The sequence below is a fragment of the Gadus macrocephalus genome, chromosome 20, assembly GCF_031168955.1.
Source record: "Gadus macrocephalus chromosome 20, ASM3116895v1".
Taxonomy (NCBI): domain Eukaryota; kingdom Metazoa; phylum Chordata; class Actinopteri; order Gadiformes; family Gadidae; genus Gadus; species Gadus macrocephalus.
In genome coordinates this window covers 9,110,270-9,131,810 of record NC_082401.1, presented here as the reverse complement: position 1 = coordinate 9,131,810, position 21,541 = coordinate 9,110,270, and the positions used below count along the sequence as shown (strand labels likewise).

General features: G+C 47.3%; 1 protein-coding gene across 4 annotated transcripts in view; it reads right to left on the bottom strand.

Annotated features, from left to right (window-relative positions):
- Positions 1-21,541, bottom strand: part of LOC132448851 (partitioning defective 3 homolog B-like) — a 135,212-nt gene that overhangs the window by 22,064 nt on the left and 91,607 nt on the right. For 3 of the 4 annotated variants that reach the window (XM_060040398.1, XM_060040397.1, XM_060040400.1), the window contains 5 exons: positions 20,936-21,023; positions 20,662-20,831; positions 19,115-19,159; positions 6,328-6,543; positions 3,165-3,423 (listed from right to left, as the gene is read on the bottom strand). In XM_060040398.1, the coding sequence (XP_059896381.1) occupies positions 3,165-3,423; positions 6,328-6,543; positions 19,115-19,159; positions 20,662-20,831; positions 20,936-21,023 (778 nt within the window). The remainder of the gene's footprint in view (positions 1-3,164; positions 3,424-6,327; positions 6,544-19,114; positions 19,160-20,661; positions 20,832-20,935; positions 21,024-21,541) is intronic. The other variant, XM_060040399.1, reaches the window with a different exon arrangement.

The following is a 21,541-nucleotide window of genomic DNA, read 5'->3' as shown; positions in this document are numbered from 1 at the left end:
ACACACGCAAACACACATGGAGTAGGATGATTGACAGGTTGATTGGCAGATGGCAGTGTTCCAGATAATAGGGCAGATCATCTCTGTCATCTGTCCGCACAGCGACCGTGTGTCTGTTGAAAGGCCCAGGCCATGTCTGACCTTCGCTACACGCATTAAATACTCACTTCCAGTGAAAACGTTTAGGATCATTACCGCACATGTAACCCTAATCTAATCCCCTAAATACATGCTAATTACATAAACACACGTTGACATGCACCGTATCTGTGTTTGCATTTACATGTGTGTGTTCAGTATAACAAGCATAGCAAATATAGCGTATATAGTATAAATGTAAAAAAAAGTTCAGCAAAATTGTTTAATTGTTCAAAGAGTAAATGTGTGGTGTGTGCGAGTGTGTGTGTGTGTGTGTGTGTGTGTGTGTGTGTGTGTGCGTGCATGCATGTGTGTGTTCATGTATGTGTGTGTGTGGTTTACAGTGGTTTCAAACCTGCGTTCCTCAAAAAATCTGGAGGAAAATGAAGGAAACTTTAATGGAATCAGAATCCCCTCTTATTCACGGCCTACATGGTCTCCCAAACCATTAGGCCAATCAAATCCACCGCTGGAAGCTGAATGTGACCAATCATGTCCACAAGCCCCGGCCCTGATTGAAAAGCACCAATTTGCCTTTCATGGTGTGCACGGCCCTTTGCACCAATCAGGCCGCAGACAGGGACAGCGGGGCCTGACGCGCCGCGGGACAGAGCAGCCCGGTGATTAATGATAGAGAGATGAAGGAAGGAAGCAAGGAAGGAAGGAGGGAGGGACAGATCCCTCACGGAGGCACTTGAGGAAGAGGATGTGGGAGTGTCGGTAGATCAGAGAGGAGATAGATGGACGGATTGATGGAGATGAGGGATGAGGGGTGGAAGTGGTGGTGGTGGTGGGGGGGCGGGTGGTGGTGGTGGTGTGAGGGAGCCTTCAACGTATCGGTCCAGCAGATCAACCCAGTGAGAGGCAGCAGGATGGACATGGGGGGGGGGGGGGGGGGGGATCCTAGGGAAGAAGGATCGGTGTGCTGGACGAGGACGGGGACGAGGAGGTGGTGTAGGTGGTGATGAAAGAGGCGGTCGAGGAGGTGACGGGGGAGGTGATAATGGAGGAGGTGATGGGGGCGGAGTGGAGGAGTTGATGGAGGATTTGGGGGGGGGGGGGGGGGGGGGGCGGGGTGCATTAACAACGCCGCATTAATAATGCAGCACCACTCTTTACATGAAAAAACACACATACGCACGCGCACGCACACAAAACACGCACGCACACGCATTCACTCCCACACACGCAACTAGCACACTACAACAGACGGGGTATGAACTGAGTCTGGCAAATTATAAGGCATTACCAGTGAAAAGAAGTGAGCCAAACACACCTCTATCTGGCCATCGGTCCATTAATCCATGTACATTTCGTCCCGACGCGCGCTTAGTCAATTTAGCGCCATTACAGACAGGCCTGAGTTCTATTCACACAGCCGGGCCTCACCGCAGGCTGCGTTTCTTCACCATAAAAGGAACACTGTTCAGCGTTAGATAACACAATGTTTGATGTCTGAACATAGCTGTGTGTTAGCAAGAAAGAGAGGGATATGGGGGAGAGTGAGAGAAAGAGGGAATGAGAGAGGGAAAAATAAAGGGTAAGGTGAAGTGAGCGAGAGAACAGGAAAGAGCAAGAGAGAGAAAGAGGGCTTTTAAGGAAAAATGGGCCTATTGACCCACTTCTATTAAAGCAAATTAGTGTGCATTAGTCTAATTACCCAACTGTTCCCTTTAAATAACATGTAATTCTAAGGTATAATTGGGGAAAATGGCCACCTGAAATCTGGAAGTGTTTTTGTGCGTTGTGGTTCACATAGACTTCTATTGTATGTGTTCCCTGAAACTGGGCCTGCATTTCTTAATGGATCAGACTGCATTCAAGCGGATCGCCAGAGATCTCTATCCATGTAATCGTCAAAAAGTCCCATTAAGGGGAGCACTTGGTTGAATATGTATACTGCAGAACTACATATAGAAGACTGGACTTTCAAAGAGTTATGGCCAGTGATACTGTATGTGTTTGTGTGTGTCTGCCTGCGTGTGTGTGCGTGGGAATTCCTGAATGTGTTTGTGTTTTCCCTTCTCATGGGACGATATGCGATATGCTTAAGATGAATAAATAGTTGAAAGTGTTGCTCAGACCTTCTGGTGACCGTTCCCACTCGGCGCACTGATGCCTCCGTGCATGTAGCAGCATTCACGTGTTACACGTGCAGGCCGCACTCTGTGTGAGAGCAGCACAGTGCGTGGCTGTACAGCCGCCTCCGGTGGGTGTTTGTGTACGGGTCCGCTCGTAGCACAGAGTGTTAGCAGGCAGGCTAACGGCTGCTCGTCGGCATGTATCACATTTCAGCGGGTGAGAGTGTGTGTGTGTGTGTGTGTGTGTGTGTGTGTGTGTGTGTGTGTGTGTGTGTGTGTGTGTGTGTGTGTGTGTGTGTGTGTGTGTGTGTGTGTGTGTGTGTGTGTGTGTGTGTGTGTGTGTGTGTGTGTGTGTGTGTGTGGTTTGTGCATAATTCATCAATTGATGAATAATGTAGCGAGAGTTAGATATTAATGAATGTGAGAGTGGGGAACATAAATAAACGCAATGCATAAATGCATTTCATGTTTAAGGTTTATGATGGATTGACAGATAGAGGGGCAGACTGATTGACAGATGGATGGAAACAGAGCAGGACAAATAGACAGACAGAGGGACAAACCAACAGACAGACTGACAGACAGACAGACAGACAGACAGACAGACAGACAGACAGACAGACAGACAGACAGACAGACAGACAGACAGACAGACAGACAGACAGACAGACAGACAGACAGACAGACAGACAGACATGTACTCAGACAGACATTTTCACAGAAAGACAGACAGACAGACAGACATGTACACAGAGAGACAGACATGTACACAAACACACAGACATGTACAAAGACAGACTGACATGTACACAGACAGACAGACAGACAGACAGACAGACAGACATGTACACAGAGAGACAGACATGTACACAGACATGTACGCAGACAGACTGACATGTACACAGACAGACAGACAGACAGACAGACAGACAGATAGGTCATTACCTCAGAAGGCCAAATCCTTTCTTCTTGCTCTTCTTCTCCGTCTCCTCCGTCTCCTCTCCTTTCTTCTTCTCCTTCTCCTTTCCTTTGGCCTGGCTCTTCTCCTTCTTCTTCCCTTTGTTCTTCTTGTTCTTCTCCTTCTTGGACGGAGCGGTCTCCTCCGTCTGTTCCTCCGTCCGTTCCCCTGTCTGTTCCCCCGCTCCCTGGTGGGACGAGCTGCTGCCTGGGGTGTCCCGCCCGGAGCTCTGGTCAGACCCCTCTTCTAGGGTCACACACACACACACACACACACACACACACACACACACACACACACACACACACACACACACACACACACACACACACACACACACACACACACACACACACACACACACACACACACACACACACACACACAAACACACACACACAATGCTTTACTATTAAGTGTACTTCTATCCAAATCGACTTACAGAGTACCTTTTGTATAATTTAGTAGCCAGTGCTCAGTAGGGTTTACGGGCCTCTTGCCTTTTTGAGACCAACAGGTAAACCGGCTCCTAGCCCAGCCTAAAGGGGACTCGGTTTGATTCCCAACTTTGGGTATCAAACCGAGTTGAACACTCTTAACACTTTCCTGCTCCCAACATGACCCACACACTGACAAACACGCACGGAAATACACGCAAACAGGCGCCTGCATACACACACACCCACACACACACACTATAGAACTGACGTCCTACATGGTTGGGTAACGGAGTAAGTAATTTAGGTGTGAATAACCTGCAAACAGAACCAGAGCTATATCCAGAGAACAGCACAGAAGAGTGGCTTGTATAAGGCCTATTAGTCAACAGACTTCTCCTCCTAAGTAGCTGGGAGGACTAATGGCTTGCTTTGGACTGCACCGGCAGGCTGCATCTCGTTGCTAGGTTACCTTTTAGATACATGAGTCTTTGGCTAAAAGTTTAGAGTGTTTTATCTACCGCCATTTAGGATGGGGGTAGAGAACGAGGGAACAGAGGGATAGTACAGGAAGGGAGGGAAGGGCGGAATGAGGGAAGGAGCGACGAAAAATAATTATAGAAACGCAGGCAGAAGGGAAGAAAGTCAAACAAAGAGATTTTCTAAAGGGCAGTACAACAGTAAATATGTTATAAAAAACATGCATTGAGAAACAAGCAGCAGATCGAAGAATATGAGGTGATTGTGAAGTATTGAGAAAGATAACAAGTGTTGTTGTTTAATGGGAACCAGATGACAGGAGACATCAGAGGTCTGGACGATCCTTCTGACAGCTCCAGCATTCAAAGAAAATTACCAGGCAGAACCGCGGCCACCACAATGCAACAGCTGTCGAGATACTGGGTGTCTGTTTGCGTGTGTGTGTGTGTGTGTATGTGCTTGACACTGTGTGTCCGTTTGAACATGTATGTGTGTGCAAGTTTGAGTGTGTGTTTCGTCCCCCTTTAGTTATTCTAATATAATGCAGAACAACAAAAGGATTGAATTTGACGTATACTTCATATACAGCAGTTTAACATAACAACAGCATCTTGTTAATAAACAGGAATATTCATGAGCTACCTCAGTAGAAAAGGACTGTTAATATGAAATAAGCCTGAATATTGGAAATTCATCACATTTAATTGTTTTGATTGTTCAATTTGGTATTATAATGACTTTGCATTAGTTAGAAAATAAATGATTCCATTTCCCCCGCACGCTTAAAATGTAGTGAGAATGTATCTGCACATGTGGTCGTGTGTGTGTGTCAGTGTGTGAATGTGCTCGTGCTTCCTTTGGTGAACCTGTCCTCTACCAGATTACAACAGCTTTCAAAGCGTTAAATAGTTAGACAGATGTTAACAGACATGATAACTCTGTTTCGGTGTGCGTGCGTGTCTGTTTCTGCGTTTGTGTTTTTGCCTCTGTGTGTGTGTGATTGCGTGTGTGTGTGTGCACATGATTGTGTGTGTGTCCATGTGGCTTTCTGTCTGTTTGTGTGTGTGTCCATGTGTGTTGGTGACTGTGTGTGTGTTTGTGACTGTCTGTCTCTCTGTGTGTGTGTGTGTGTGTGTGTGTGTGTGTGTGTGTGTGTGTGTGTGTGTGTGTGTGTGTGTGTGTGTGTGTGTGTGTGTGTGTGTGTGTGTGTGTGTGTGTGTGTGTGTGTGTGTGTGTGTGTGTGTGTCTGTGTGTGTGTGTGACTGTGTGCGTGTGTGACTGTGTACGTGTGTGTGTGTTGTGTTATTAGGTGTATCCTGTGTGATCTGAGACAGCAGCCTCATTACTCCAGTGGTGACAGACACCAGACTGCTGCTATTAACATAGCGGGGGTATTAAAACCACTGCTTTCTCTTTACTTCCTACTCTCACATTTAAATAATACACTATTAATAAAAAATAACACTCATCAAGTGTTGGATTCTTAAGGATCCGTACAGCTCTGGTTTTGTCATTAGAATTAGGGTAATTACAACGACTGCCCTGAGCAGTCAGCTCAGCTGTCATCTGTCAACACATCTTAACCAGGGGAGGCCAGGAAACAAACACCTAGCAGCCAGGCTAAGCTACACTAAGCTAGGGCGTAATGCCTTCAAATGAACCCTGAGGGACGGCAGCTGGGGCTAAACAGGTTGAGTTACCCGGACGCTATTAGCGCCGCATTGACCACAGACAGGAACTGCTGCTCTGTCTGAGTAATTAAGCAGAAATTTTTAACACAAAGTGACTGACGTTGACTGCAGATACAGGTCATCAAAGAAAAGGTAGGGGTTGGGAAGTCTTGCTTGAGAATGCCTACAGGGTAAGGCTGTGGACCTTGCGGTTTGACCCCAGAACCTTTGAGCTTGGAGTCAAACACCCCATCCGTAACAATATTGTCTGATGGTCCTATTGTCAAACTGTTCTCTCTGTGTTCTGAATGCAGTTTCGAGCCCTAAAAAAATAATCATATAAAAATACTTCATGACCTTTTGTGCCTTTATAGACCAGGCTGTGAAGAGATGCAGGAAAGGGGATTGTAGAAGAGAGGGAATGACCCCTGGTAGGAATAGAACCCATGGTCGCTACTAGGTTGGTCGTAACCCAGTGGGTCGCAACCTGGTTACAGCCCTGTCGCCCTGTATAAACAAAGATTAGAACCAGAAAAACATCTCTCTTCTTCATCTCTTCTTACCCTCCTCCTCCTCCGCCGGCCCGTCGTACGACTTGTCGATAGCCGCCCGGAAGCTCTCGTTGCAGCCCCGCCCCCTGACCATATTAGGGCGTGGGCGATGGAAGGGGAGGAGCTCGGTCTTCTTGTTGACCTCCGACATGGCGGTCTGGAGACTCTCCAGGGAGCTGGACTTCTTCAGACCCAGGGTGGGACCCAGCTCTACCTGAGGGGAGGGGGCTGGGCGAAAGAGGTATGGAGAGGTATAGAGAGAGAGGTATAGAGAGGTATAGAGAGAGAGGTATAGAGGTATAGAGAAAGAGGTATAGAGAGGTATAGAGAGAGAGGCATAGAGAGGTATAGAGAGGTATAGAGAGAGGTATAGAGAGGTATAGAGAGAGGTATAGAGGTATAGAGAAAGAGGTATAGAGAGGTATAGAGAGAGAGGCATAGAGAGGTATAGAGAGGTATAGAGAGAGAGGTATAGAGGTATAGAGAGGTATAGAGGCATAGAGAAAGAGGTATAGAGAGGTATAGAGAGAGGTATAGCGGTATAGAGGAAGAGGTATAGAGAGAGAGGTATAGAGGTATAGAGAGAGAGGTAGAGAGAGGTATAGAGAGAGAGGCATAGAGAGGTATAGAGAGGTATAGAGAGAGAGGTATAGAGGTATAGAGAAAGAGGTATAGAGAGGTATAGAGAGAGAGGTATAGAGAGGTATAGAGAGAGAGGTATAGAGGTATAGAGAAAGAGGTATAGAGAGGTATAGAGAGAGGTATAGAGGTATAGAGAAAGAGGTATAGAGAGGTATAGAGAGAGGTATAGCGGTATAGAGGAAGAGGTATAGAGAGAGAGGTATAGAGGTATAGAGAGAGAGGTAGAGAGAGGTATAGAGAGAAAGAGAGAGAGAGAGAACATATGGGGGGAGAGGGAAGAGGGATTGATTAATTGATCATCTTGTCCTTTCATGTCTAAATTACCTCTGTGTTTTGCTCTAATATGATGCACTTACATGATCAATTAATCAATCATGTGCATATGTGTCAGTGATCATAAAACCTCCTTTCACTCGCATCCCAAAGCCTTGACCATGCACTTTTTGCAAAGCACGAAAAACTTTCCACAGGAAACTAAAGAACAGCGATCAATAAGTGTATCGACGTCCAGATCGGGTGGCCAGTTGGTTGGCTTTAGCCAGCTTTGATCAGCTCTGATCAGTCGGGATCAGCACGGATCAGGCCCAGAGCCCCAAGCTGTCCCATGCTACAGTCCAAGGGGTCTGGGTTTGGACATGTTCCAAGCAGGCGGTGATGGTGGTTCTTTGTGGTAGTGGTGGAGGGAGATGAGAGAGAGATCAGTCCGAACCAAACTGCTGCTACTGAGGTCATGATGGATGAGAGACCTCTGGGTCGATCCATCACCAAGTATATGGAGGAAGGGGAGAGGCTGGAGGAAGTTGGGGGACAAGCAGCCGGGAGGAGGGGGGAGAAAGGGGGCAAGGAAGGGGCGACGGGAGCAAGGAAGGGAAAGAGAGACAAGGAGGAGGAGGGGCAAGAGGGGAGAGACATGTGGAGGAAAAGGAGAGAGAGGAGGAGGAGGAGGATCAGGAGGAGAAGGAGGAAGTGGGGCAGGAACAAAAGGACGAAGAGGAGAAGGACAGACAGGAGGAGGAGGAGAGTCAGAGAATCAGAGGAGGAGGGAGGATATTGGAGAGGAAACGGAGCGAGGGGGGGGGGGGGGGAGTTGAGACCCGAGGAGGAGGAGGATGTGGAGGGAGGGCTGTCAGTAGAGGATGCTAGAGGGGATGATGGAGGGAGGGCTGTCAGTAGAGGATGCTAGAGGGGATGATGGAGAGAGGGCTGTCAGTAGAGGATGCTAGAGGGGATGATGGAGGGAGGGCTGGATGGAGGCAGTCCCGTCAGTAGGGGACAGATTGGAGGAGGGCTGGTGCAGAAGGATGAAGACATCCTGGGACCCTGTGTGGTGGGATGGGGGAGGGGGGGAGGGGGGGTGAGGTCCTGGGTGGGAGCTAAACGGCCGCAGAGGAGGCTGTTTTAATACCTGCTACCTTCCCCCCATCTGTCAGTGTCACGGCTGTGCTGTTTAGGAACAAAAAACACACGCAGAGGGAATCTCACCCGGAACATTACTCACACACTGGGAGACGGGCTGGGGACCGCGCAGGGGGATGGAGAGAGAGAGACGGGAAGGAAGAAAGAAAGACAGAAGGAAATAAAAAAAAAGAGGCAAAGAAAAAATAAAGGAATTTAATGAGGGAAGAAAGAAAAATACGAAACGTGAAAGAAATATTCTCAAAGTAAAGTATCTTAAGAACATCAGTAGGAAAAGAGCAGGAAGAAAAAGAAAGCACGCTAAAACGGAGCATGGGGATGCATTCAGAATCACTCACAAAGACACACTAAGTCACGCACACCTATACGCACACACATATTTGGGATTCTGCGTTGGCGGCGGGTTGTCGATGCGATGCGTCTGTGATTCATGATAGCTGCGCCTGCATCACTTTACCTAATGATTCCCTATACACACCAGCGCTCTGGGCGCGCGCGTGTGTGTGTGTGTGTGTGTGTGTGTGTGTGTGTGTGTGTGTGTGTGTGTGTGTGTGTGTGTGTGTGTGTGTGTGTGTGTGTGTGTGTGTGTGTGTGTGTGTGTGTGTGTGTGTGTGTGTGTGTGTGTGTGTGTGTGTGTGTGTCTGTGTGTGTAAGAGAGACTTTGGCTCCGTCTCCGAGCAGCAAATGAAATCTGAGGACTGATGTGACTTCCACATCCATTTAAAGAGCCATTAAACAAACACACTGACGCTAATACACACACACACACACAAACACGTACACACACACACACACACACACACACGGATAGCAGTGGACACAGAATTTATGTACATGCATAATGTGAACGGGTCACTGATGCTGAAGAGATGGAGACAGCCTGTGACAAGTCGGCCCCCCAGCTCAGAAGATGAAGACGTCCCCACCCCCCTCCCCCTGCCACTCCAAACTTTAAACCTTCACCTTCTCAGTTAGGCTTTTTTTATAATGTTTACATATTATTTTTTCTCCTATTGTGTGCATGGATATATTTTCGGTATGTTTTCACTATAGTCTTATCTTCAGATTGTATATTCTTACTCGCATAATTTCTATGACTGTCCTGTTGTTTCTGCTGAATTTCCCCATCTGGGATTAAAGAAGTACAGCGTGATTTATCTTGGCTGGTGCGGTTGTTTATTAACCTCAGAATCTGTAGGAACAAAGACGTCCTGTACGCAGTGAGAGGATCAGGAAGGAGTTCATCTGAGTCTGATCCGCTAGCCCAAGATCTGCATGAAGATAATAATCCAGACATAATCAGCTCAGGAGCAAATGTGTGATAATCTCACTGGTTAATCCACTCACAGTTCCTATGATGAGACGCAATGTCACACCATGCACAGAGAAGGGGAATCCGTGGGCTCGGAGACTATACCGTTATGGGTAGTGTGACCGATCAGCAGGTAGAGAGCACACTGCTGTGTTTAACCTACACAGTTAACCCACAGTTTAACCCACAGCAACTAGTTGGGGTAACTTGGACATTTTTCATTCTTCCAGTTGAGGTTTGAGTGACATAAACCAAACTGCCGGTGGACGGTTGGAGAACCTTACACATGACTTCCCAAAACCTAAGTTTACGTCGAAATTACCTCAGATGAACCTTCTTCTATTAGAAGAAAAACAGCAGCTCGACCACAATAACAATTTGGGAATCTGCTCGCAGCGTATGCCAAACCGGTCTTCCGAGGGACTGTTATCTTGCAGTCATTACCGTCCACCCACACACACACACACACACACACACACACACACACACACACACACACACACACACACACACACACACACACACACACACACACACACACACACACACACACACACACACACACACGTGTTGACAGTAGAACACAACATCTATCGACCATAACCTGTAAACGCTGTGAACAAAGAAACTGCTATATTTTCAAATCGCTCACCCAGTGATTTTAATGATATCCAATGTCCGTAAATAAACAAAACACCAGCTCTGACAATGAGATTCAGCCTCCCACTCGGGGCTAGAAGTCAGAGAAACCCACCCACAGCAGGTTCAAACCCCCACGCAGGGAGATCCACCCACAAGCAGAACCTTACACAACCAAACAACCTCACTGATCGAAAGATGTTAATTCTCCTTAAAAAAGGAACTAAGGGAGAAAAACTCGAAAATGTAAGTTGAATTAAAGGTGACAGAGCAGTTGGGATGGGCAGACGGCGAGACATGGCCCTACCAAGGGACTCTTGAGCCATGCCAGCGGTGGAGGGGCGGATAAAATGAATGACGTTTGGCTGCTGGGTGCAGCTTCCAGGCAGGGGAAACAGCTCACAGAGACGGCCCACAGGGTCAAGTAAAACGATCTGCTGACATAAACATCAGACTCCCAAGCTTCAGGAAGATACACCACGTGATGAACGCACCACGAAACGAGTGAAACGTTTTGGCACCGCATCAGTACGGAATAACAAATTGCACGAAACGGAAGAGAGAAAATCCCCCACAACACCTCTGGTCAATGTAAGGTCAGGCGGCGGTGGGTCTGAATTTACCCAGAAGACACCAGGGCTTGAGCAGTATCTGAACCCCGCCGGAGCGAGCCGTGGGCAAAGGGAGGACTGGGGGAACTCGGAGCTTATGTTGTCGGGACGCTTGATGAAATGTTCTTTGGCGCTTCTGGAGATTGACGCTGAAGCGCCGCTGGCCGACGCGCATGTTTACAGCGGCCCACAACATCAACAGCGCCGGGGCACGTCGGAGACACCCAGTATTCTACCACTGTAATCGCTCCGTCCAAACACGTAATCCCCCCCCGGTTTTTATATGCTCCCTCTTAACGTCTGGCGTCGCCCCGCCAGCCAATAGCGCGCCACGCATCGCCGGCAGCAGATTAACACATTCTTTGTGAAAGAAGGCGTTTGATGTTTCCTCCGTTTCGACCTAATAAGTAAGAGGGGGGGGGGGGGCACATGCACGGGGGGTTCATTCGCCATAGTCATGGTTTTTAAAGGGAAGAAGACAAACTGAAATCTCTCTGGCACTTTCCCATTTGGTGGAAGACATGTATGTAGCAGGGGCCCCGCGAACACGGGGTCGGATGCTCCACGCTAATGCACCCTGTCTGCTGGAGTGAGATGAAACAAACGCTAAATAATGTTGATGGGGACGGCTATCAGAGACCAGCGCGTGCAAACACGCGCGCACACAGGGTTTTATGCATGCACACACAGACACACACACAAGCGGGCCTGCACGCATGGATAAGCGCACGGATAAGTACGCGCATATGCACGCACTAACGCACACATACGCAAAAAACACCCATCCAAAGAAGCAAATGCACGCAGTATTTTGCTGCGAGTAGCAGGATCTGTGTCATAAATGTAATTACTGCTGTCCCACCATAACATGATGGAATTAAGCTGCTTTTAGAGAGAGAGAGGAATTGAGAGGGTGTTAGAGAGAGATATAGAGGGGAGAAACAAAGAGAGAGAGACAGAGACAGAGACAGACACTGACAGAGAGCGAGAAAGAGTGAGAAACAACGAGGGAAATAGAGAGAGAGAGGGGTGGAGCGCAAAAGCGAGATTAACAAAAAAAGAGAAGGTGTGGAGGGAGCATACGAGGGAAGGAGAAAAGAGATAGAGCTTAAGAGACTGGGAGCGGTGGAATAGAGTGCAGTAAAGAAAATGCAATGACAAGGAACAGAGTAAAATAGAGAGAGAGACAAATAAAGAGATCAAGAGAGGACGAGTTCGAGAAACAGAAGAACAACCGCTAGCACCATTCAGGCAGTGGTCTGTCCCTTGGGTTCTGGGCTAAACCAGTCCCCTCGGGCTGCAATCTTTCACACAGCTTCCACAGCCTAGAACCAGTGGCCTTAAAAAGCTTTCAATGTCGCTGATAATTACATAATTAAAAAGATAGATTATATATATATATATGAATAAAAAGAGAGTACTTTTCGGGAACTGTTCTTGGTGATGCACATAAATATCCGGCCACGGTCAGAGCGCAAATAAAACCAGCCTTCTAATAGCCTGATTATTAATTATTTTCATTTTTAAGTTTTCATAGAAATTTCCTGGCTGACTTGAGCGTATCCCCTGCGTATTGTTGAAAAGTATTGAATGTAATGGAAATATATATTGAGTGTGTATGAGTTATATGTGCATTTGTTAGCATGAATGGGTAGCATGCCAAATAGCGTGCTTTTGGCCAGTGTATTATGTCTAGTAATCGCTTTCTTTCCTTACAGTCTAAGAGGCATCGTTATAAGTGCTTATTAAACTTTCATGAATTTAGATCTTAATTGATATTTCTTTTTGATTGAACCTCGGCTCCCTAATGCATATTGCATAATCACATCCAATCATAGCCCTATCCTATTCCATACTCATAGAGACAGTGACAGGCGTGCAGAGGGCAGGGTTTTATAATACACATCGATCATCACTCATCGATTTGTCCAGACACTAATGTATGGCCGCTGTGGGAGCTAGAGATGGGAAAGGTCATTACACTGAGTATCACACACACATTACATACCCATGTATCATACAGTTGGAAAGAAAACAAATGACCCATCATTGTAAACCCTTCTGTCTAACCCCTTCTTGACTTTGCTTCAAGTTTACCTCTCTCTCTCTCTCTCTCTCTCTCTCTCTCTCTCTCTCTCTCTCTCTCTCTCTCTCTCTCTCTCTCTCTCTCTCTCTCTCTCTCTCTCTCTCTCTCTCTCTCTCTCTCTCTCTCTCTCTCTCTCTCTCTCTCTCTCTCTCTCTCCCTCCCTCCCCCTCCACCTCTAGGTCTCTCTCAGACCCGCGGTGGGCCTTTGAGGCCAGTGTGCCCTGACTGATTGAGATGAATGGGGACCGTAATCAGACATGACAGCACCCTGTGTATAAAAACCATCTCCTGATTGCTGCTGCTTACCTCCAGGTGCTCAGGGGTAGGGGTCAGGGGTCACGATGAACACAGGGGGGGGTGGGGGGGGGGGGGGGGGGGGGGGGGTTGAAGGGGGTCATATAAGAGATTGAGCAAACATCCTCCTATGAATTATGCACTTGAAACAAGTGCACACTATACACATCACATATACACATGTGTACACACACACACACACACACACACACACACACACACACACACACACACACACACACACACACACACACACACACACACACACACACACACACAATACCAATCACCTACCTACATGCACAATAAAAAACACACCCCACATGTATGTGAGAGGTCAAAGGTGGATGGGCGTGTGTACAAATGGCACACATATGTGAACGCAGACACACACAGCATAAAACGCTCTATGATGGCACTGTTACGGAGCTGCAGGACAACACTTTGGATCCCCAAACATACACAAACCCACACACACACATAGGAACACAAAAGCAATTGAGGTTGCAAATACATTGGGAAAGGGAAAGAAAGACAGAAAGAAACAAGGCAAGCAGGGGGATGCAGAGACAGAGGAGCATGGGTCTCCCTAAAGATTTAGTCTTGGCTTTGTCTTATCACTGTTTGACTGTTGTCAAAGTCACACACACACACACACACACACACACACACACACACACACACACACACACACACACACACACACACACACACACACACACACACACACACACACACATCAACCGCACCCAGCTCCCAAGACCCACAAGTACACACGCACACACACCAACACACCTGTTGTTCATTCTAAGCCCCTCTGTCTGTCAGCCCTTAAGCCTGAGTGATGTTGGCAACAGGAAAGAGGGCGAGAGACACCGACAAACACAGACAGAGAGAGAGAAACCAGGCGAGAAAGCCAAAGAACATAACAGCGAGAGACAACTTGAGCGGGACAGAAAGATAGACAGGCAGACATACAAACACGGAGAGGGACACAAAGAAACAGACAGAGAGAGAGAGAGAGCCAGGGAAAGGGAGAGACTCAGAGAGACAGTCACAGAGAGACAGGGTGCCAGGGCAGGGGAGATTAAAGAGAGAGAGTGGAGAGAACGATGGCAGAGGAAGAGTCGCGAGGAAAAGAGTGACCATCGAATGGAAACCAAACGTCCCATAATAAATTCATATTTAGTGTCTCCATTCCGCAGCGTTGGGAGAGGCGTGGCTGCAGTGTGTGTGAGCGGACATTGATGCTGCGAGCCACTTGACAAACCGCCGCACCGCAGTCATCCTGCATCTCTCTGGCCTCCCCTCCATCCATCACTCTGCCCGGCTCTCCATCTTTTATTCATCTCTCTCAAGCCTCCGCCGACCTGCCCGTTCCTCTTTATCTCTCTCACACACAAACACACACACACACACACTCTCTCTCTCTCTCTGGGGCTCACACCCACAATCCTGTACACACACACATACACATGCATCAACAAGTAGTGCTTATATTTCATATTTCTTGCAGCTAGACAATCATCGCTCACCCGTTTATTTTTGCAGAGTAACATCACACACACACACACACACACACACGTGCGCCTACACCCACACACACACTGGTGGAAACGCACACAGAAGACAGAAGACAGAAGAACTAAAACTGCTGACATGAATTAAAAACAGTTGCAGCTGTGTTTCCTCATCCCTCTCTTTTCCTTTGGAGAGGCAGCCAGGGGCTTTCTGGTGTGTGTGTGTGTGTGTGTGTGTGTGTGTGTGTGTGTGTGTGCGTGCGTGCGTCTTCAAAGGTAAACTGACCGTGAGAGAGCTGTAAAGGGACCACACCCACATCACAGGAAGATAAAAGACAATACTGTTCGTCCTGCAACATTCCACTGCTCTTCAGTGTGTTTGAGTGTGTGTGCATGTGTGTGTCTGTGTTTGTGTCTAACAGAAGCATATAACAGAAGCATATGAGGAACCGTACGGAACATTATATGGGACATCAACTGGCCAACCATTCCCTGCAGTGCAGGCCGGAGTGAACCGCAGCATGGATGAGACAGTGATTGTGGCCATTTGAGACTCCCGGAGATCAATATATACATAGTATAATATAATATAATATAATATAAATATCGATATAATATTATGTATAATATCACGGCCAGAGCTGTGTGCGCCTAAGGATAATATTGTAGCGTCATGGGGTTTGGGCAGGGATGGGAGATGGGGGTGGGCCTTAGCGGGGGGAGCGCTCGTGGGGATCATGGGCCTATTAAAGGAGGGGATTCGGCTTCAGGGGGTTTGTTGTGGTTACCGGCGTTGTCGTGGTTACCGGGTTTGCGTGTGTTCCAACGGATTATTTACTTTGGTATCTAATAAAGCGCAGGCTAATTAAGACTCCACTCACAGCCTCTTCCGTGGTCTTAACTGCACGAATCACACAGCGACGGTAGGCTGTACCTGTAGGCTGTTGTCGAGCAGGCATCAGCGTCGCGCCCGTGTCTGTAGCATATGTCTGTGCCTATTCTTTGTCTGAATTGTGCGCTTTCTTTTTTCAACCACCTTCTGTTTCAACTGAAAAGCCTTCCGTTTTAACTGAAATGCCTTAATTGAAATCCTCACTCATATGAGTGAAACACTTTCACATACATGTCTGAGGTTTTCAGTATAGTATGTGAATAGTTTCATATGTGCATGCGAGAGAGAATTCTTCAGCTGTGTATATGAGCACATTTTACTAGTACGTGTGAAAACATTTCACTAGTCTATGTAAAAGGTTCCACTAGTTGTTGTTATGAGAGCTTTACAGTTGTTTGAGTGAAGGTGTTTCAGTTGTGCAAGTAAAAGCTTTCAACCTGTGTGTGTAAGGTTTTCAATATAGCATGTGAATGGTTTCATATGTTTGTGTGAGAGGACATTTTTCAGCTGTGTATACGAGAGCATTTTACTAGTATGTGTGAAAGCATTTCAGTAGTCCATGTAAAAGGTTTCACTCGTTTTTATGCAAGCTTTTCAGTTGTGTATGTGAGCGCATCATCTTTCGGTTGTTTGTGTGAGTGTTTCAGTTGTGTAAGTAAAGGCTTTTCACTTGGGTTAGTTGGTTGGTTTTATTTGTGTATGCGCATGGTAATTCTGAATAATGTCCCATACGGCCCTATATCTACAGCAGTCAAATAATTCATGACCCACACCGGCACTGAGACAGAAGGAACGAGTCGATTCAACACACAGCTAAATAAAGTCATCGTTTGAGACATAAGCGCTGATGCTGTTTCTGCATATTTCTGTCTGTCTGTGTCTGTCTCCGGTTGGTATCGTCTCAATAGTTCTTGTAATGTTTCCAATCTCAAATGAAATAGACTTTGGATTTTATTTATTTTCAATGTCGGAGTGATGCCCAAAATTATTTTGCTACGTAGATTTTGGTGCAGTCTTTTAGCATTGATACCTCTATAACAGACACACAAGCACGGACACACACACACACATGCGCTTTTGCGCGATCAACAAGCCACACAACTATACACACAGGCCATTGCATTGCCGCAGACATGCAGAAAGCCACAGATATTTCAACATATGCACACACACTCCACTAACCGTAACTGTAATTTAGTCTGCTGGCATCTCAGATATGGCACCATTATAAAATAATACCAAGCCTGACAACGTTCACATTTTCCAAACACTAATGCTGCCTTTCCATTACTGAACCGAGAAGTAGGTGCGCACGTGCGTGTGTGTGTGTGTGTGTGTGTGTGTGTGTGTGTGTGTGTGTGTGTGTGTGTGTGTGTGTGTGTGTGTGTGTGTGTGTGTGTGTGTGTGTGTGTGTGTGTGTGTGTGTGTGTGTGTGTGTGTGCTTCTAAGTACGCATTCTCTTGCGGTGTGGAGGGAAAGTCCAGTACTTTAAACGTAGTCAGATTTCCCATAACTACTCTTTCTTACCAGATTCCCACCCCTCCCCTCTCACCCTTCACCCTTCACACTCTCTACCTCTCCTTTCCCCTGCTATTCCCCTCATCCCTTTCTCCCTCAACCATCCCCTCTCTCTCCCTCTTTCTCCCCTCTCTCCCCCCAGACTCTCTTTCTCCCTCGACATTCCCCTCTCTCTCCCTCACCTCCTCTCTCCCCTCAATCCCTTTACCCTCCCCTCCTCTCTCCCACTCCACGCAGCTGTCTAGAAGCCCAATCCACCACGCACCCATATATGTGTGCATATACGTACATATTTAAATTATATTGGAGCAGTACAAGAAGGAGAGTGGGTTGGACGCGAGCGTAATGTTTTCCAGATTGCACTGAGGCCGCTGGGTTGCTAGGCGTGCGTTGCTGTGCGGTCGCTAGGGTTCTACAAGCCCGTGGAGTCGTACGTGTGCACGGAACCGCGCTGGAACACAGCCCAGATCCCTTCTCAGGGATCCTTGTGTTATGGCAGCATTCCTAATGCACGGTATGAGGGGGTTATCTCTATAGGTCTTTCATTTCATCCATCCCTATATGTGGCTATCCCTCTGCCTATGTCATCGTACAGTCTCAGCTCCTCTTATGAAACACACCAGTGTGTGTGTGTGTGTGTGCGTGCGCGCGCATGCGTGCATGTGAGTGTGATGCAGGCAGACCGATTTTAAAGGTAGAGGGAGCATGTGGAAGACATGAGAGAGAGAGAGAGAGAGAGAGAGAGAGAGAGAGAGAGAGAGAGAGAGAGAGAGAGAGAGAGAGAGAGAGAGAGAGAGAGAGAGTCCAATACAAATTGAGTGGAGGATACACTTCAAGGTGAAGCGGGCAAATATAAAAAGTTGGATAGGAAACTTTAAAGTAGAAATAAATACTGGCTGATAAGGGCAGCTGTTTTTAATGCTGGTGGATGTCTCCATCTATAGTTCTCTATCTCTCTCCCTCTCCATATAGGTCACTTCAGCTTTCATTTGCACTTTGTTAGAACGAAGGATTGGCTTAGAGATGGAGGTAAAGAGGAGAGGAGGAGAGGACAGGGGAAGGGAGGGGGGGAAAAGTGGACAGAAAGGGGTTTGGAAAGGAACTACTGGAGAGTGTGTGTGTGTGTGTGTGTGTGTGTGTGTGTGTGTGTGTGTGTGTGTGTGTGTGTGTGTGTGTGTGTGTGTGTGTGTGTGTGTGTGTGTGTGTGTGTGTGTGTGTGTGTGTGTGTGTGAGAGAGTGTGTTTGATTCTGCATCTTGCCAGTGCGCGAGCCATGAATAGCCAAAGAGAGACAAATAGACAGGAGGTCTAATGAAGAGAAGATATGATGTAAAGAAACTCTTAACAAATATTGGAGGGAGAGAGAGAGCTGGAGAAATATGGAATATTCCAGACGACAGCGGTTTAATCACAGAGCCCCTTCTCGCTATCCATCACATCTTTCTTTCCCTCTTTCCATCTGTTCTCCTTGTCTTTCATTTGTCTTTTTCCCACCCTGTGTTGTGTGTTCGGGTCCCCGGAGACGGTAGTTAGACAGTTTCTGTTTCTGTCCTGAAAGAAACCTTGTTCGGCTGATCAAGATGGATGGAATAATTTAACAGCAATTTGTTACCCCATGTGAATGTGGATTTTGTGTGTCTAACTGAGTGTGTGTTTGTGTGTGGGTGTGTTTGTTTGTGTGATCAGTGTGTATGTATGTGTTCAGTGTGTGTGTGTGTGTGTGTGTGTGTGTGTGTGTGTGTGTGTGTGTGTGTGTGTGTGTGTGTGTGTGTGTGTGTGTGTGTGTGGTATGTGTGTGTTCGGTGTGCGTTTTTGTGTGTGTTCAGTGTGTGTGCGTGTGTGTGTGTCTGTGTGTATTTGTGTGACTCACCTGTTTGGTTGCTCACCAGGGACCCCACATTGCTCTCATCTGCCACTAAGACAACAGGAAAAAACACTGAAGTTAATACAAGCTGACACACAAACACACACAGATCCGGCCCGCAGGCAAACACACACACACTGGCAGAACTCCCGTTCTTGATTCTGCTAACTGTTTCCAACAAATGTTTTTTTCTCTGCTTTTCTACAGCTTTCTTTTTTGCTTTCGATCCATTTTCCTCTCCCTAAAGTTGTCGTTAACTTATTGTATTTATCTAATGTCTCCCTCTCTTCCCTCCATCCCTCCCTCTCTCTCTCGCGCTATTTATCAGACCATTCGTCTCACTTAATTCCCCCCACCCTTCCTACCTAGTTCTAATAACTTTTCGTTACGCGAGGTCCTAACCCCACGAAACAGCAACTAACTCTGTCACACACACACACACACACACACACACACACACACACACACACACACACACACACACACACACACACACACACACACACACACACACACACACACTAATGTCGGTTATTGGTGTTCCTCAATAGAAAACTATTTAGTGGAGAGGCCATGTGTCTCAATGGGCTGTGGTATGCGTGTGTGTGTGTGCGTATGCGTGTGTGTGTGTGCGTATGCGCGCGCGCGTGTGTGTGTGTGTGTGTGTGTGTGTGTGTGTGTGTGTGTGTGTGTGTGTGTGTGTGTGTGTGTGTGTGTGTGTGTGTGTGGCTAACCACCCTGACTACCTCAGCAGCATAGCGCATGTGGCAAACTGGTGCTGTGTGGTTGCTATGTGCCTACATCAGCTGGCTTCCTCATTGTGTGTGTGTGTGTGTGTGTGTGTGTGTGTGTGTGTGTGTGTGTGTGTGTGTGTGTACGCGCTCGCGCGCCATGGCAGTTTCGCTGAATTATTCCAATTGTTAAGTGATATTCCGTATTCAAAATAATGGTTATTCTGTAATGAGACTGTTAATCACACAATTTCAACAAAATAAAGCACACTAGCATGGCACACAAATGCATGAATTCAGACGAACAAACAAACAATAAGCATTGTAATTTTGGCGTCCTTCTCACCACCGTTGAGGTGGTGAGAGTTGAGGTTGAGGAGTTGAGGTGCATTTTTTAGTGCATGCGCTTGTTTGTGTGGTTTTGTATGTGTGTGTGTGTGTGTGTGTGTGTGTGTGTGTGTGTGTGTGTGTGTGTGTGTGTGTGTGTGTGTGTGTGTGTGTGTGTGTGTGTGTGTGTGTGTGAGAGAGAGAGAGAAACGCAGTTTGTACGTTCGTGTAAATGTGCGCGTTTGTGTTTACATCCAACTACTTGTGTAGATCCTACATGTACATGTGTGTGCGTGTGCACGCCTGAACGTGTGTGTGCTAGCATGTCTGCATGCCTGAGCGCATGTGTGTGTGCTAGCATGTGCGCAGGCACACGTTCACATGTGTCCACGAGCGTGCAGCACTGTATTACAGAGAGCCAGCCAGTCCTCCATGCAGGGTCAGTGCGCTGAGCTCCAGAGAGCCATGCAGCGGAGGTACTGAACCGTGTCCCACCGGGTTGCTGCTGGCTCTCGGGGGCACTCGTACCCAGGTCCATGCTCTTGGAGGCCTTGACGTGCTGGTACTGCCGCTGGGGCTGGGGACTGGTGGGCGTCTGGGCCACCTCGAGTGGCATGGGGGTCGGGTAGGAGAGACCCCGCAGGCTGGGGGAGAGGGACGGCTCCCTGGAGGAAAGAACACACACACACACACACACACACACACACACACAGTGAATATATTCTTATGTACAACGCACACACACACGCACACAAACACACACACATACCTGTAGTGTCCGTGTGTGAGGTCATGTTCCCGATGAGACAGCTCTTCATCCTCTTCTTCGTCCATGTATGAGTAACTCCCATTGGTCACTGGGGACAGACAGCTCAGCCAATCAGTATTCAGAGCAAAAATGACAAATATGGTCAAACAGGTTCATAACGGTTACAGAGTCAAATGTATGAATAAAGAAGGGTTACCAGGCTGCGGCAGAGGGGGAGAAAGGGGTGTATAAGGACAAAGACAGGGAGAGAAAAGGTGAAAGAATTGGAAGAACGTTGGAGGTAAGAATGAACGAGAAGACGGGGATGGGTTACGCCTGCTTTCATACACTCTCAACCAATCATTCAACTAATGCCTTCTCTTTCAAAATCGTATTAGACTGGTTTCATAGTTTTCCTTTTGCCATGACTTAGTGCTGTTTTGAATCTAAACTAATTCATCAGGGAGTCGGTCGGATGATAAGCATCGGAAAGGGGAACCGGCTCATGTACACACCCAAAAACACACACGCTCACTCTTTATGCAAGCAGAGGTGAATTTGAACAGCTCTGTGTATTCGAGGTCAGGGTGTTTACCAGACTCGGTGAGATCACACACACACACACAC